Source organism: Schistocerca serialis, chromosome 4, assembly GCF_023864345.2.
Source record: "Schistocerca serialis cubense isolate TAMUIC-IGC-003099 chromosome 4, iqSchSeri2.2, whole genome shotgun sequence".
Taxonomy (NCBI): domain Eukaryota; kingdom Metazoa; phylum Arthropoda; class Insecta; order Orthoptera; family Acrididae; genus Schistocerca; species Schistocerca serialis.
Window position 1 is genome coordinate 466,002,133 of NC_064641.1, and position 14,237 is coordinate 466,016,369.

The window sequence follows — 14,237 nt, forward strand, 5'->3', positions numbered from 1 at the left end:
CAGATTCAGAAGAATGTAGGTTGCAGTAATTACTGGGAGATGAAGAAGCTTGCACAGGATAGAGTAGGATGGAGAGCTGTATCAAACCACTCTCAGGACTGAAGACCACAACAACAACAATACGTTTTAAATCCTCTTCCGGCCATACAGATTTTCGTTTCCTGTGCTTCCTCTAAGTCGTTTACGACAATTAATGGGTAGGTTCCTTTGAAACGCGCAATCCTGATTTCCTTACCTATCCTTTCCTACTCAAAGCTTCTGCTCAATCTCTAATGTCCTCGCTTTTAATGGAAAATGACACAGACAAGACCCAAATACTAAATTTCGCTTTCGAAAAGTTGTTTGACAGGAGAAGACGGTGCTGTTGTTCCTTCTTTAAATTGTCGGACGAACGTCAAAATAACAAATATCGAAATAAGTGACAACGGGATAGAGAAGCAACTGCAACTGCTCAACAGAGGAAAGGTGACAGGACGTGATGGGAACCATAAAATTCTACGCATAGTATGAGGAAATAGCTCCTCTTCTATCAACAGCGTACTGTACGTCGCAGGAGAGAAGAAGCTTTCCTAGTGACCAGAAGAAATTGGAGGTCATTTGGGTTCTCAAAAAGGGTTAGCAGACAGACACGCAAAACTATAGGCCTGTAACACTGACGACGACCTGCTATAGAATTTTGGAACTTGTTTTGGAACATTCTCACATACCATGACATTTCTGAAGTTCGAAAATCTCCGCTGTAGGAATCAATGTGGCTGCCGTAAACAACGACCTGTGAAACCCAGCTCACTCTGTTCGTGCACGAGACCCAGAAAGCAGTAGATACTGGAGCACAGATTGATGTCATGTTTTGTCATCTCTGGAAGGTGTTTAATGAAATTCCATACTGCCGCCTAAAGAACAATATACAATCCTGCGGAATAACAGACCAGCTGTGTGACTGGATTGAAGGGTTTCTAGCAAACAGAAAACTATATATCATTCTTAGCAGAGAAAAGGTCAGATGTGAAAGTAACTTCAGGCCTACAGTGATGGAGTGTTAAACCACCATTACTTTCCTCAGCATACGAGTATAAATGACGTACTGGATAAAATCGGAAGTTGCATGATCATTTTCGCGGATAATGCCGTTGTGCAAAGAAAAGTCGCAACGCTAGAAAATTCTAGAGAAGTGCAGGAAGATCTGCAGCAGATCGACACTTGCTGCAGACATTGCTAGTAGATTATCGGCATAAACAAATGTAACGTATTGCGCATCGATGGATAGAAAGACTCATATTGTATAGTTAGACGGGTACAGAAAGATTACTAGGGTGCTGTAAAACAAGGTATCAGTCCAGGGACCGGACTCTGCATTAGCTGACTGTGTTAGGATGTCGATGTCAGAGTGCGGCTGGACCGTCACCACTTGGGCAGGGATGAGGAATACTTCGATGGCAGCTGACATGCTCGGCGCTCGAAGGAACTTGTAAAAGGTAATTAACAAACAAGCACTTAAAGTCCAAAATACGCTGTTGTCTTCATTCTTGGCTGAGAGCAGTAGCGGCGGGCAGAAGGGCGCTAGCCACGCGGGAATTCGCTGACACCCGCACGCTCCGTGCTATCTCAACCCCTTTAGCGGCGGAAGCACGGCGTCAGCACCCTTTTACATCGGGGCATGTTGGCTACAGCTCATCCGGCATTGTCCGTGCTGCCTCTGGTGTTAGCAGCTAAGGGTAGTGGCTTACCAGAGCACTCTCATACACAGCGCTCTGGCATGCAATGACTGGCTCTACACCGAGTGTGCATCGTAGGGCTGAGTCACACTCCAGCTCCCAACAAGAGTAAGACCCGCAGCATTGGAGTGACATCACGGCACATTGGCTGCAGCTCGTTCGGTGTTGTCCGCATTGCCTCCGCCGTCAGCAGCTCGGAGCAGTGGATCACGAGAGTGCTGTCATTGACATCGTAGACTTCACCACGGAAAGCAACCATAAGCTCCTTCCTGAATGTGCGAAGGTGGACTGGGTCACACTGCGGCCTCCGTCACGTGTAAGGCCCGCAGCATATGAGTACGCCTACAGCAACAGAAGGCAGCCAGCACCTGTGGCATGCCCCTCTGCGATGACGATTCTTGAGTGATCTTTGGCCCTCCAACTAGGCCTCTGGAAGGCCAGGCGGTGACTGTCATTCTCAGCTTCCCATCAGTTTCGACTCGAACGCAGGACTGCAGCCTGGAGTGGCAAAATCCACTTGGCAGGACTCGTTGTTCCAACAGAAGATATGGAATGACATAGGTCCAACTTCCTGGTTGGCTGGAAACTGAGTACGAGTAGATCCAGTCACTAAATATGAGTGACATTTAGAGAGGAACTGTTTGACTTGCAGTGCTATTGCAAGGCGATGGTAACTCCCTTTTCTCGACTGGTCAGCTTTCTGCACCTGGTTGTAGCTGAAAGGTATCTTAGCTTCGCCTTTCAGAAGCAGTAGTGAACATGTTCTGCAGCGTCAGTTCTCTGAATAACCTTTCTTACATCTGAGTTATGCCTTCGTAATTCACTCTGCGTGGTCAACAAGATGATGGCATTCTTCTCTCTTTCTATGATGTCATTTTTCCGCCTTGGCATCTTTCACACCCAGTTCTTAATGCGTGTAGCAATTAACTCTGTCATGCGGCTGTATTACATGCAACAACAGCTCTCCTTCCTTATTGGCATTCCACCCATCTGTTGGACACTGACCTGCCTTGTTCGCCTCTTGCGTTACCGGAAGAAGACTTGTAAAATTCTACTCAACTCTCAAGTGTATTATTGCGTGGCTCTTCAGTATCTAGGAGTATGTGTAGGAAGCTGCTTAAAGTGAACTTACACACATAAAACAAATCGCAGATAAGGCAGATCCATTGGAAACACCTTCAGAAGTTAAGCCATCCACGAAGGAATAGCTTACAAAACCACTGTTTGACCAATACCTGAAATATTCCTAGTTAGCTAGGAATCCGTAGCAGAAGAAGATCCAGAGAAGATCAGTGTGTTTCGTTACAGGTTCACTTACTAAACGTTGAGGCTTTACAGAGATGCTCAATCGGCACCAGTGGCAGACGCTGCATAAGAGGCGTTCTGCATCGCAGCGTAGTTGACTGGTAAAAGTTCCGAAAGCTTACGTTCCTAGCATATCATTTCAGGTGTAAATAGGCTTAAAATAGCCTATGATATACGGTTACAAAATCTCCTGTTCGATTTAGGCTGACAAAGAGATAACGGTGGAGCTGAGTGAATAAAAATGTCTTGCGATGAGCAAATATGAAAATCGGTAAAACTCTTTTTTTCCAGTGAGGTACCCTGTAACTGATCTTATAATATGCAGTCTGCCTTCAGTGAAGAAGGATGATATATGCTGCACATAAGCAACTTAAATTCGCTGATGTGCAAACATAGCAATGACAGTTGAAAGAAAAACTGTACAAAAGAATGTAGAACATGTTTCTGTTGTAGAGTCAGGAGCTTCTATTACCGAAATAACACTCAATCTTTCGCAGTATTTACTAGTATTTATTGTGTTGCATGTTCTGAATAATTTCTCTGAGGATGCGAGGGATAACAATAGTTTCAGTTTAATGCTCTATCACGTTTAATAGTAGACAGATTAACAGAAAATTGTAAACTACTGAAAAGTTAGTAACGGTACCATTCCCACACAAGTCAAATTCATTCACAATGGGATTTCATAATCTACGAATATGTTGTTGACATGCATACAAACATACTTTGTTTAACTAGCTTCATGAGAAAAATTAACATTAGGCCAAATTTTCTGCACCTTTGAAAACATGACTCAAACTGTCTTATTATGCCCCGTCATAATGTATAAAACTACTGCTGCTGGGTCTAGACCCAGAAGAAGGTCGCTGCAGCCGTGGCCGAAGCGTTGGTTCTTCTCCAGCAGCAGTAGTTTTATACATTATGACGCGGTACCATACCCAGAAAACTTTAATGTCGACTGACTCTGGCCGCGGAAGCCTACGCAATTATGTCTTATTATACTTTATATTGAACGTTATTTAATATTATTCTGTACGTTAAGAGAGAGTGATGTCATCCCACAACTGGAAAGTTCGCTGACTGATTTGCAGAAAATCTTAGACTTCGTTTAACCACCAATCAGTGCTTCCCCTTCCATCACTAAAGTACATGTGATGAGCTACAAGTTTCGCTGTGTTCTGAAATTCTTGTGTAAATATTTGATATTCCCAGATCAAGGAAAGGCAAGAACATCATTTCAAATAAAATCATTCTTATTACAACAATGAGGTGCTAAAAACGCTTTGATGACCGCTTGTCACTTACTGTACATGAACTAAATCCAACATACATTGTAATCAGGCCACAAAAAATTCAAATACGATTGAAATTCCTGTAAAACAATCATGTCGTACATACGCTTAGCACAATGTATTTATTTCTTCTTTATATCTGACTGCAACAGGTACCGATGAACAGCATCACGCTCTTGGGACACCAGACACTCAGAAATCGTCGCTTACTCAGTCAAAGGTTGAGAATGACAACACATGGCTACATTCTGAACAAGAGGATGCTGAACATGGAAGAAGTGAGCAACACTTAGTACAAAATGTAAAGAAGAAACCTTTATATGGCTGGTCTAGTCTCATAAAAGCTATATTTCAAGAGAAAGAAAACAGAAGCAGAAGCGAAGAAGATGACAGCAGCGACAGCAGTAGTAATGACAGCAGTGACAGCAGTGGAAGTGACAATGAAAATTCTAGTGGTGATAACAGTGGCAGCAATGAAAGTGATGGAGATGATAGTAACAGCAGTAGTAGTGATGAGGAAAATACTAGTGGTAATAACAGCGGCAGTAATGACAGTGATGAAGATGACAGTAGTAATGATGATGAAAATACTAGTGGTAGTAACAGTGGCAGCAATGAGAATGATGAAGACGACAGTAACAGTAGCAACAGCAATAGTAACGATGATGAAAACAACAGTGGTAATCACAATGGCAGTAATGACAGTGATGAAGATGATAGTGGTAATGATGATGAAAATAATAGTGGTAATAACAGTGGCAGCAATGAGAGTGATGAAGATGACAGTGGCAATAGCAACAGCAGTAGTAACGATGATGAAAACAACAGTGGTAACAACAGTCAGAGTAATGAAGATGACAGTGACAGTGGAAATGGTGGTGGAGGCGATAGTGGAGATGGAGGTGATGGTGGACATGGAGGCAATGGTGGAGATGGAGGAGATGGAGGACATGGAGGCAATGGTGGAGATGGAGGAGATGGAGGTGATGGTGGAGATGGAGGCAATGGTGGAGATGGAGGTGATGGTGGACATGGAGGCGATGGAGGCAACAGTGGAGACGGAGGCGACGGTGGAGACGGTGGCGATGGAGGCGATGGTGGAGACGGTGGCGATGGAGGCGATGGTGGAGACGGTGGCGATGGTGGAGACGGAGGTGATGGTGGAAATGGAGGTGATGGTGGAGATGGAGGTGATGGTGGAGATGGAGGTGATGGTGGAAATGGAGGCGATGGTGGAGACGGAGGCGATGCTGGAGATGGAGGTGATGCTGGAGATGGAGGCGATGGTGGAGACGGAGGCGATGGTGGAGACGGAGGCGATGGTGGAGATGGAAGTGATGGTGGAGACGGTGGTGATGGAGGTGATGCTGGAGATGGAGGCAATGGTGGAGACGGAGGCGATGGAGGAGACGGAGGCGATGGAGGAGAAGGAGGTGATGGGGGAGATGGAGGCGATGGAGGAGACGGAGGCGATGCTGGAGACGGAGGCGATGGTGGAGACAGCGATGGTGGAGATGGAGGTGATGGTGGAGACGGAGGTGATGGTGGAGACGGAGGTGATGGTGGAGACGGAGGTGATGGTGGAGACGGTGGTGATGGAGGTGATGCTGGAGATGGAGGCGATGGTGGAGACGGAGGCGATGGTGGAGACGGAGGCGGTGCTGGAGACGGAGGTGATGGTGGAAACGGAGGTAATGGTGGAGACGGAAGCGGTGGTGGAGACGGAGGTGATGGTGGAGATGGTGGTGATGGAGGTGATGCTGGAGACGGAGGCGATGGAGGAGACGGAGGCGATGGAGGAGACGGAGGCGATGGAGGAGATGGAGGTGATGGTGGAGATGGTGGTGATGGAGGTGATGCTGGAGATGGAGGTGATGGTGGAGATGGAGGCAATGGTGGAGATGGTGGTGATGGAGGTGATGCTGGAGATGGAGGCGATGGTGGAGACGGAGGCGATGGAGGAGACGGAGGCGATGGAGGAGACGGAGGTGATGGAGGAGATGGAGGTGATGGTGGAGATGGTGGTGATGGAGGTGATGCTGGAGATGGAGGTGATGGTGGAGATGGAGGCAATGGTGGAGATGGAGGCAATGGTGGAGATGGAGGCGATGGTGGAGATGGAGGTGATGGTGGAGATGGAGGCAATGGTGGAGATGGGGGCGATGGTGGAGATGGAGGTGATGGTGGAGATGGAGGTGGTGGTAGTGATGGAGGTGATGGTAGTGATGGAGGTGATGGAAATGATGAAGGCAGTGGTGGTAATGACGACAATGGTCAGTCTGATAATGAAAATGGCAATGATAATGGGGGCAGTACTACAGAAGGTAATATTGGTGATTGCCCTGCTGTGGGAAGTTGCCCATTACACGAAGATGCCGGATCAGATGTTACTTTGCTGCCACATGCAACTGACTGTGGAAAGTACTGTGTATGTGAGCATGGTATTCCAGTAACCATGCCTTGTCCTGCTGGACTCTACTTCAACCCAGAACTGAGAGTCTGTGATTGGCCTTGGGCTGCAGGCTGTAAGGCACCTACCCACCTTGGCAGTATATGGTACTTCTTGGCACAGATCTTACGCCGACATCATTAATGGATTCCACTCTGTATATCAACATAATCTGATGCAGATATACTATTACAGGAGAATGTAGCAGCTGTAACTATTATATTGTTTTACAGTCAATATTTATTGTACTTTGAGCACAAATAAATTTTTTATACAGTGAACAGACTTATTTGTTTGTTCGAATTCGAAATAAAGTATCCTTAGCGCAGCTTGAAGTAACTCTCCAAACTTTTATCTATTCAATAAACCTATTTTTCTACCATGTGTGGCTGATTTGTTTCCTTTCTTCAGTATAACGTCATTACCGACGTGCTGGCTTCAACACCTTTGCCATCATCCCATTATCTCATCCTTTTTACCCCATTACAAATACACTGAATTCCCAAAGAAACTGCTACACCAGTCTAACATTGTATAGGGCCCCCAACGAGCACGCAGAAATCCAGCAACACAACATGGCCTGAACTCAACTAATGTCTGAAGTAGTGCTGGAGAGAGTTGACAACATGAATCCTGTAGGCATATCCATAAATACGTATGAGTACGAGGGGTGGACATCTCTTTTGAACATCACATTACAAGGCATTCCAGTTATGCTCAATAATATTCATGTCTGGAGAGTTTGGTGGCCAGCAGAAGTGTTCAGAAGAGTGTTCCTGGAGCCACTCTGCAGCAATTTTGGACCTGTGGGGTGTCACATTGTCCTGCTATAATTGTCCAAGTCCGTCGAAATGCATAATGGACGTGAGTGGATTCAGGTGATGAGACAAGATGCTTAAGTACGTGTCACCTGTCAGAGTCGTATCAAGGCGTATGAGGTGTCCCATATCACTCCAACTGCACACGCCCAACATCATTACAGAGCCTCCATCAGCTTGAACATTCCCCCATTGACATGCAGGGTCAGTGGATTCATGAGGTTGTCTCCATACCCGTATCTGTACACATCCATCCGTTCGATACAATTTGAAGAGGGTCGCCCGACCAGGCAACATGTTTCCAGTCATCAACAGTCCAATGTCGGTGTTGACGGGCCTAGACGAGGCCTGAAGCTTTCTGTCATCAAGGGAATACGAGTGGGCGTTCGGCTCCGAAAGCTTGTATCGATGATGTTTCGTTGAAAGGTCCGCACGCCGACATTTGTTGATGGCCCAGCGTTGAAATCTGCAGCAATTTGCGGAAGGGTTGCACTTCTGTGACGTTGAACGATTCTCTTCAGTTGGTCCCGTTCTTGCAGGATCTTTTTCCGGCAGCAGCGATGTCGGAAATTTTATGTTTTACCGGATTCCTGATATTCACGGTGTCACCCGTGAAATGATCGTGAGGTAAAATCCTTACTTCGTCGCTACCTCGGGGTACTGTGTCCCATCGCTCGTGCACCGACTATAACACTACGTTCGGACTCACTTAAATCTTGATGACCTGCCTTTGTATCAGCAGTAACCGATCTAACAACTGCGCCAGAGACTTGCTGACCGCAGCGCCGTATTCTGCCTGTTTACATCTCTCTGTATTTGAATACGCATGCCTATGTCAGTTTCTTTGGCCCTTCAGTGTGGTAGGGGTTTATGAGAGAGATGATAATCAGAATTGGTGATGGGCGCAAAGAGGCACAGTAAGGGAGAGTGTGGAGTAACTAGCATTTTTATATATGCATAATTTTCCATTGGTGATTTTTAAGACATAGGAATGACATTTTGTGAGTGCTGTTGCGAGTATATTTTATTTAATAGTTTCAGATCAAAGAGAGTTCCAAACGTAAATAACAAATAAATCCGTGTCAGTACAAAGATTAATCGGGAATTAGCAATATGGGAGTGGAGAAGTGTGAAGAAATATGCATAAAGATTTTAATTTCTGATTTCCTGCAACACCTGAGACCGTTTCTTCGTTATGTCTAAGAGCAGTCAGATCATACTGTGGACTCCATTTGTCCTGACAATGTTTCTATACTAAAGAAACATCGTAACGGAACTGTTCGCCATCTTCATTACTAACTGCACTAGTTATCAGGGAAGAAGACCAAATGATGGGACTAGAAATTTGTCACGTAACGATACTATGTCATTGAATACGACTTATCGTCAATGTTACCAAACTTTCTTCAAGTCCTGTAGTTTGATTTCTGAACTGATGACCATTATTGGCATTTTATTATACACATCTACGTAACAGTTAAATTTAACCATGCCAGATTACCCCGTATACACCGTTTTAAAGCATATCGATGTTAAATCTTAGTGAATCCAAGTTGCAAACATCACTTCATTTTTGAGCACAGAATCCACGACTAAGCCGAGCAGACGAAAACGCTGTTAAGCAGAGTTATTGGTTCTCATAAACTTGCAGTTTCGAGAAAAAATTTCAAAAAACATGTCACGATTGTTAAGATAACATTATGCTGAAATAGGAGAGATAGGTGTCATTTGCGTAGTAACATGGGAGCCAGTGCATGAAGCTTAACGTCTGGGGCTTTTTACTGAGTAACTTGCATTGACAAAAGACTGCTCTGGAGAGAGAAAAGCCCAACGTTCGAGTCATTCTGTACCGTCTCCCAGCATAGAGACCTGAAAAATCTCTGCTTGACTCTGCCGCTTTTTCACTCCTGTATGCCGGTGCTCGCGATGACCAAAAAACCCGTTTCACCTCTGATCTGAGAGTGAGCTTCTACAGTAAGTATGTTGCGGCTCACGTCGGGTTACTACAATACTGTCGTTTTATCCTCCAATTTGTCTTCTGTGCATTTTGTAGATTTTGTTTTACACATGACAACGACTGCTTCAGATATGGTTAATATCTTTGTGTGATCGGTCATCAGTAATTTTTTCTAATAACGCCTTTCCAGCCGGAGTCATTCAACTTCTTAGCCAGTGCCTCTGTCCTTATGAGAAAAAATATTGCAACACTTTAGGAATATAGAGAACAGTTAAAACTCCAACAACTGCATATAATTCTTGATTATCATCGATCTACGCAGAATAAAATGCCAATAAACCGTGAATGATCGTCTGTGCCTCGTTTGCATTATAGCAGTTAGGAAGAGACACGCATCAGTGTCGCAGTAGTCCATGGTAAGCGATGGTGTTATGAGACACAATACACAACAATACAATAATATTATTTTATCGTAGAAATTCTTTATACGATATTCTGAAATATTTACTATATTGTTGATATGTATTGGAACACGTATAGAGATCTTGTGGTAAATGGCATCAATTATTTTTTTTTGTTTACGATATAATATTATAATCGCACCAATCCTTCCACCTTCAAAACAAGAAGATCGATGACAGTTTAGAAGAATTATCTCTGGTAGCCTCAGTAAGTCTAATGCCACTAGCTGCTTGAGGATTCAAGAACTGGTCACCTGGCAGCGCAGCTACTGAGCAGCTGCCGACTCCTCATCGAGGGATAGTGGGTAGAGACAACGGTGTCCATTGGAAGACTTCTCTTGTGCGTCTACTAAAGAGATAACACCGCAGAGATAAGAAGATGAAAAAACACCATACATATGTTACTCGACTGACTATGTTTCACACAGTTTGACGATCTGAGAGTGGACGGCAGTATATTTAGCAGTTAATATTCAAATCTCAAAATCAGAAGTTACTTGGCTAAATAAAAGAAGCGTAACAGAAATCAACAGATCTAAACAAATAGTTTTCAGTAGAAGAAAAATAGGTCTCCTCAGAGAGGTAAATCGTGGTATACTCATCAGTCATTCACACAATCCATCTTTTTCAATAATCTAAAGTGTTGAGAAAAACGTAATAACAAAAGTAAATAAGGTAAGTAAAAGCACGCAAATAAGCATTGATGACATTCAAAATTTTTCTGGCGTAAAGGTTGTTCACCGAAATTTCTGGAGAACTGTCAGTCCTCAGTGACTTGCAGTCACAACATTTCGCGCATTGAGTCTTCTGGCCATCTTCAGGTGTATACTGCTGAAAGTACATAAGCAATGAATACCGCGATTAGCAAGAATAGTTCATTGAAATCTGAATTCGAGAGTCCTCAGAAAGCAATGAAAATTTACTAAACTAGATCTCGATATGGCGGGTGAGATCATTCTCCTGTTAGCTATAACCTAACTCACTCGGCTATAATGTAAAAAATGAAAAAAACTAGAGCAAGAGTAAATATGAAGTAGTTACTGAGGTTTTACAAGTATTACTAGCTTTATGCTGATGTAGTAAAAATATCATGAAACTCATTTGGAACATTCTTGTCGCTCAATGGTTCCTCCTTAATGTCTTGAAAATCTTCTGTAGCATGAAACAATGGTATTTAATTGTTACAAATACAGTGACATTACCTTGAAGTAATTCTCCCAAAATCATGAAATTTCTTTAAGGGGTTCGGTAAAGGTCCAAATTCATGAAATGTTCAATTTTTACTTGTTTGCATTTTAAAAGTCTACAGGCTTTCCCTTTTGAACTGATATGTAATTTGTTCAGTTCGGAAGACTACAACTATTTTTAAAATATTTTTGAAATATGTGCTGCATAGGTGTGAGCCACCATCGCGCTATTAAATTGCTGTCAAATGTTGTACTCATGAATCTACAAGCTCATCGTGTACATTTTAGTGATGTGAGTGAAAATAAGTGTTACACAATAAATGTTTTGGCTAACCTGTGATAGTTCGATAAATATCGCTCAATCAATTGTCGTGTGTTTCATGTTTATTTACTCTTTTTTGATCCTGAAAATATTCAGTGCAGAAATCTGAATGTAGTGGACACATACAGAAACGAATGGGATCAAGACTTCGGCGACTGAAAGCTACATACAAAAAACAAAAACTCAGTGATGGTAAAGGGTTGGATGGATAGGGAAGGTTAAGTGACAGTGTAATTGAAAAAAACCACAACTATTATGGAATGGCTGTTAGGCAGAACACACACAGTGTCGATGAAATGAAGAAGGCTGTTTGGGCTCTTTTTTTCATGCTTTTTTAAATGATGAAAGTTCTCTTCATTACTTGTGCCGCAAAGGAGAAAACAGTTGGTGTAAGTACAACAAGGGATTGCTAACTGGTGAAATGTACACTCATAAACACAGTCTGCCTGATGCGGGAATGGAGGGGATAACACCTATTTTCAGAGACTTAGTAGCACTTGAACTGTTGAAAAAGTGTGTTCATGGAAAAACTCAAAGCGCCAATGAAAGTGTAAATAGTGTTATACGGCCAAGAATCTCAAAGACTGTGTTTGTTGGAATGGAAACACTTCGATCCGGTGTTCAAGATGCCTCTTCTGCCTTCAGTGATGACAACGTTGTAAGGTGCAAGGTATTTCGAAATATGGGAATGAAGATAGGTTTCAACATGGTACTTGCTTCAGACAAGGAACGCCTTCGTGCTGCTGACAGGGCTGTAAATAGCCTTAATATACAAGCTACAGTAAACAGAAGGAGGACAAAGAGGAAGCTAAAGGAGGAACTTGCCGGAAGATATGCACTCTATGGACCTGGAATGCACGAAAAAAGGTAATCCAAAATTTCTCGCTCGATTCCCAATAGTTTTATTTTTTCGTACATGTTTCTCAGGATCTACCAAACCACTTTGCTTCGGATTGCTTTGAATTTTTCCAGAGTCCCTTAAAATGCCGAAGCAAGAATCTACTTTCTCGGAATTGGCAGAGTATGCTTCAATCGTGACATCATAAATTGCAGGTTTCCTTTTATCCAAAAAACTTGGACAGATCTGAGATACTAATACATTACTTGAAAAATACAACACAGTCATCGTAAACCTTCGGACAAGGACATGCTCCTTTGGCTCTGGCTGCTACGTTTCGCACCCGTCCATGAGCACGCTGTTGATCTGTTCTCCGTCCTCTAATATCATTCCACTTCGTTCTGAGCCCCTGACTGTACTTCCGTGAGCCATAATTCCGTCCCGTATGTTCATGGTGATAATCTTGCCTTCTTCACAAACTTTTTCCAGAGGCGGTTTCTCTTCTCTCCCATGGTTTCATTTCGCTTTCGATTTTCACAAATATTCTTCGCCCGGCTCTACAATTTGATTATTACGCAAATCATCTGACTGTGAACTTCGTGCAGCAGGCTTTTCGTGCCTACATACTAAGTGACGTTCCTTATACGGGAGTTCCAGATAGTGACAGAATGAAGGCTTCCAAGACCGGATGTCATTGTTGCTAGTAAACATTGAGGGGTATAAGGTCGTGGTCCACGAAACCCTTCGGCAAGACTCAGTGGAGGAGGAAGATGCCCAGCGCAGTTCTGAACGAAACGTTAGGAACAGAAGAGCTTCGTGAGCCACATCCTTACATTCCGAAAGGTTTACCAGCAGCAGTTCAAGGTAGTGACTTCTCTAAAAAAAATTTCAATAACTTGGAGTATGTTCCGTTATACATCTGGTTGTGTGATCGGCTGATGACGATATTTAGACTCTAATCTTATGAGCTTTTAGACCAGTATTTTGCCAGGAATGTCATCTCATGAGAAACCGTCTTTTTATTTTTACAGAAATAACTTAGTTCCAACTTTTTTGCCTTAACGAATCGTATCTTTTTTTTTTTTATCAGTCTACTTCAGTTCCTCTCTAACAATAACCTTCACATTGCGGCGGGGCGGGTAATAATTCTCTTTCTTCGTACTGTTCACTGCAAAAGTTCCACCTACCTCAGTACGGCGTCAGTTCACCATCTCGTTTCTCTGCATACGTATGTATTGTTCGGACGGCGGAAAAGCAGCGTTGATGAAAACGTCGCCGATCGCCGATACGTACATAGCAAAGTCCGCATAAACTCTAGTAGCCAGCTATCCTGTAAATTCGTCATAATAATTTTCTGGCAGAAGGCAGTTGCTTCTTTCCTTCAGTAAAATGTCACAGTTGTAATACAATCCTTTTTATTTCCTTTAGCTCAAACGAAAAAACCTGCCATCAAGCCCTCATGTAATTAACTAACGAAACTACTACTCTCAGTTCACAGTTCATGCAATCCAGATCACACGCAAAGCAGCCAGAAATGTACTTAAGTCCGACCCGAATAATTACGCGATCTCACAGTCAATACTGCGCTACTGTAGATGAGTTTCACACTCGATCCTTTTCAGTGGATTTCTAGTAAAGACATTGCCCCCCAAAATTATTCCGTATATGTATACGAAACACGCCACGCGGAATTTACGCACAGACCGAAAATTCACACGCGGTTATCTTTCCAACAAACCAATTCCAAAACTTCCAACTTTCACCAATCTGTTCGTAAATGCAACTGCCTTCACGGCAACACAATCTGGACGCGAGAAACCAATTACTTCTTCATTTTACACGTAATGAAGACTGAAACGTTCAACATGACCTGCACGTCCAATAGCTGACTAG

At 43.3% G+C, this 14,237-nt stretch overlaps 1 protein-coding gene across 1 annotated transcript in view; it reads left to right on the forward strand.

The window, feature by feature from the left end:
- The first annotated feature begins 1,657 nt into the window (after positions 1–1,657).
- The window catches only part of LOC126474539 (dentin sialophosphoprotein-like), a 176,128-nt gene continuing 163,548 nt past the window's right edge, over positions 1,658–14,237 (forward strand). The window contains exons 1-2 of the mRNA XM_050102011.1: positions 1,658–1,715; positions 4,465–5,202. Coding sequence (XP_049957968.1) covers positions 1,658–1,715; positions 4,465–5,202 — 796 coding nt within the window. The remainder of the gene's footprint in view (positions 1,716–4,464; positions 5,203–14,237) is intronic.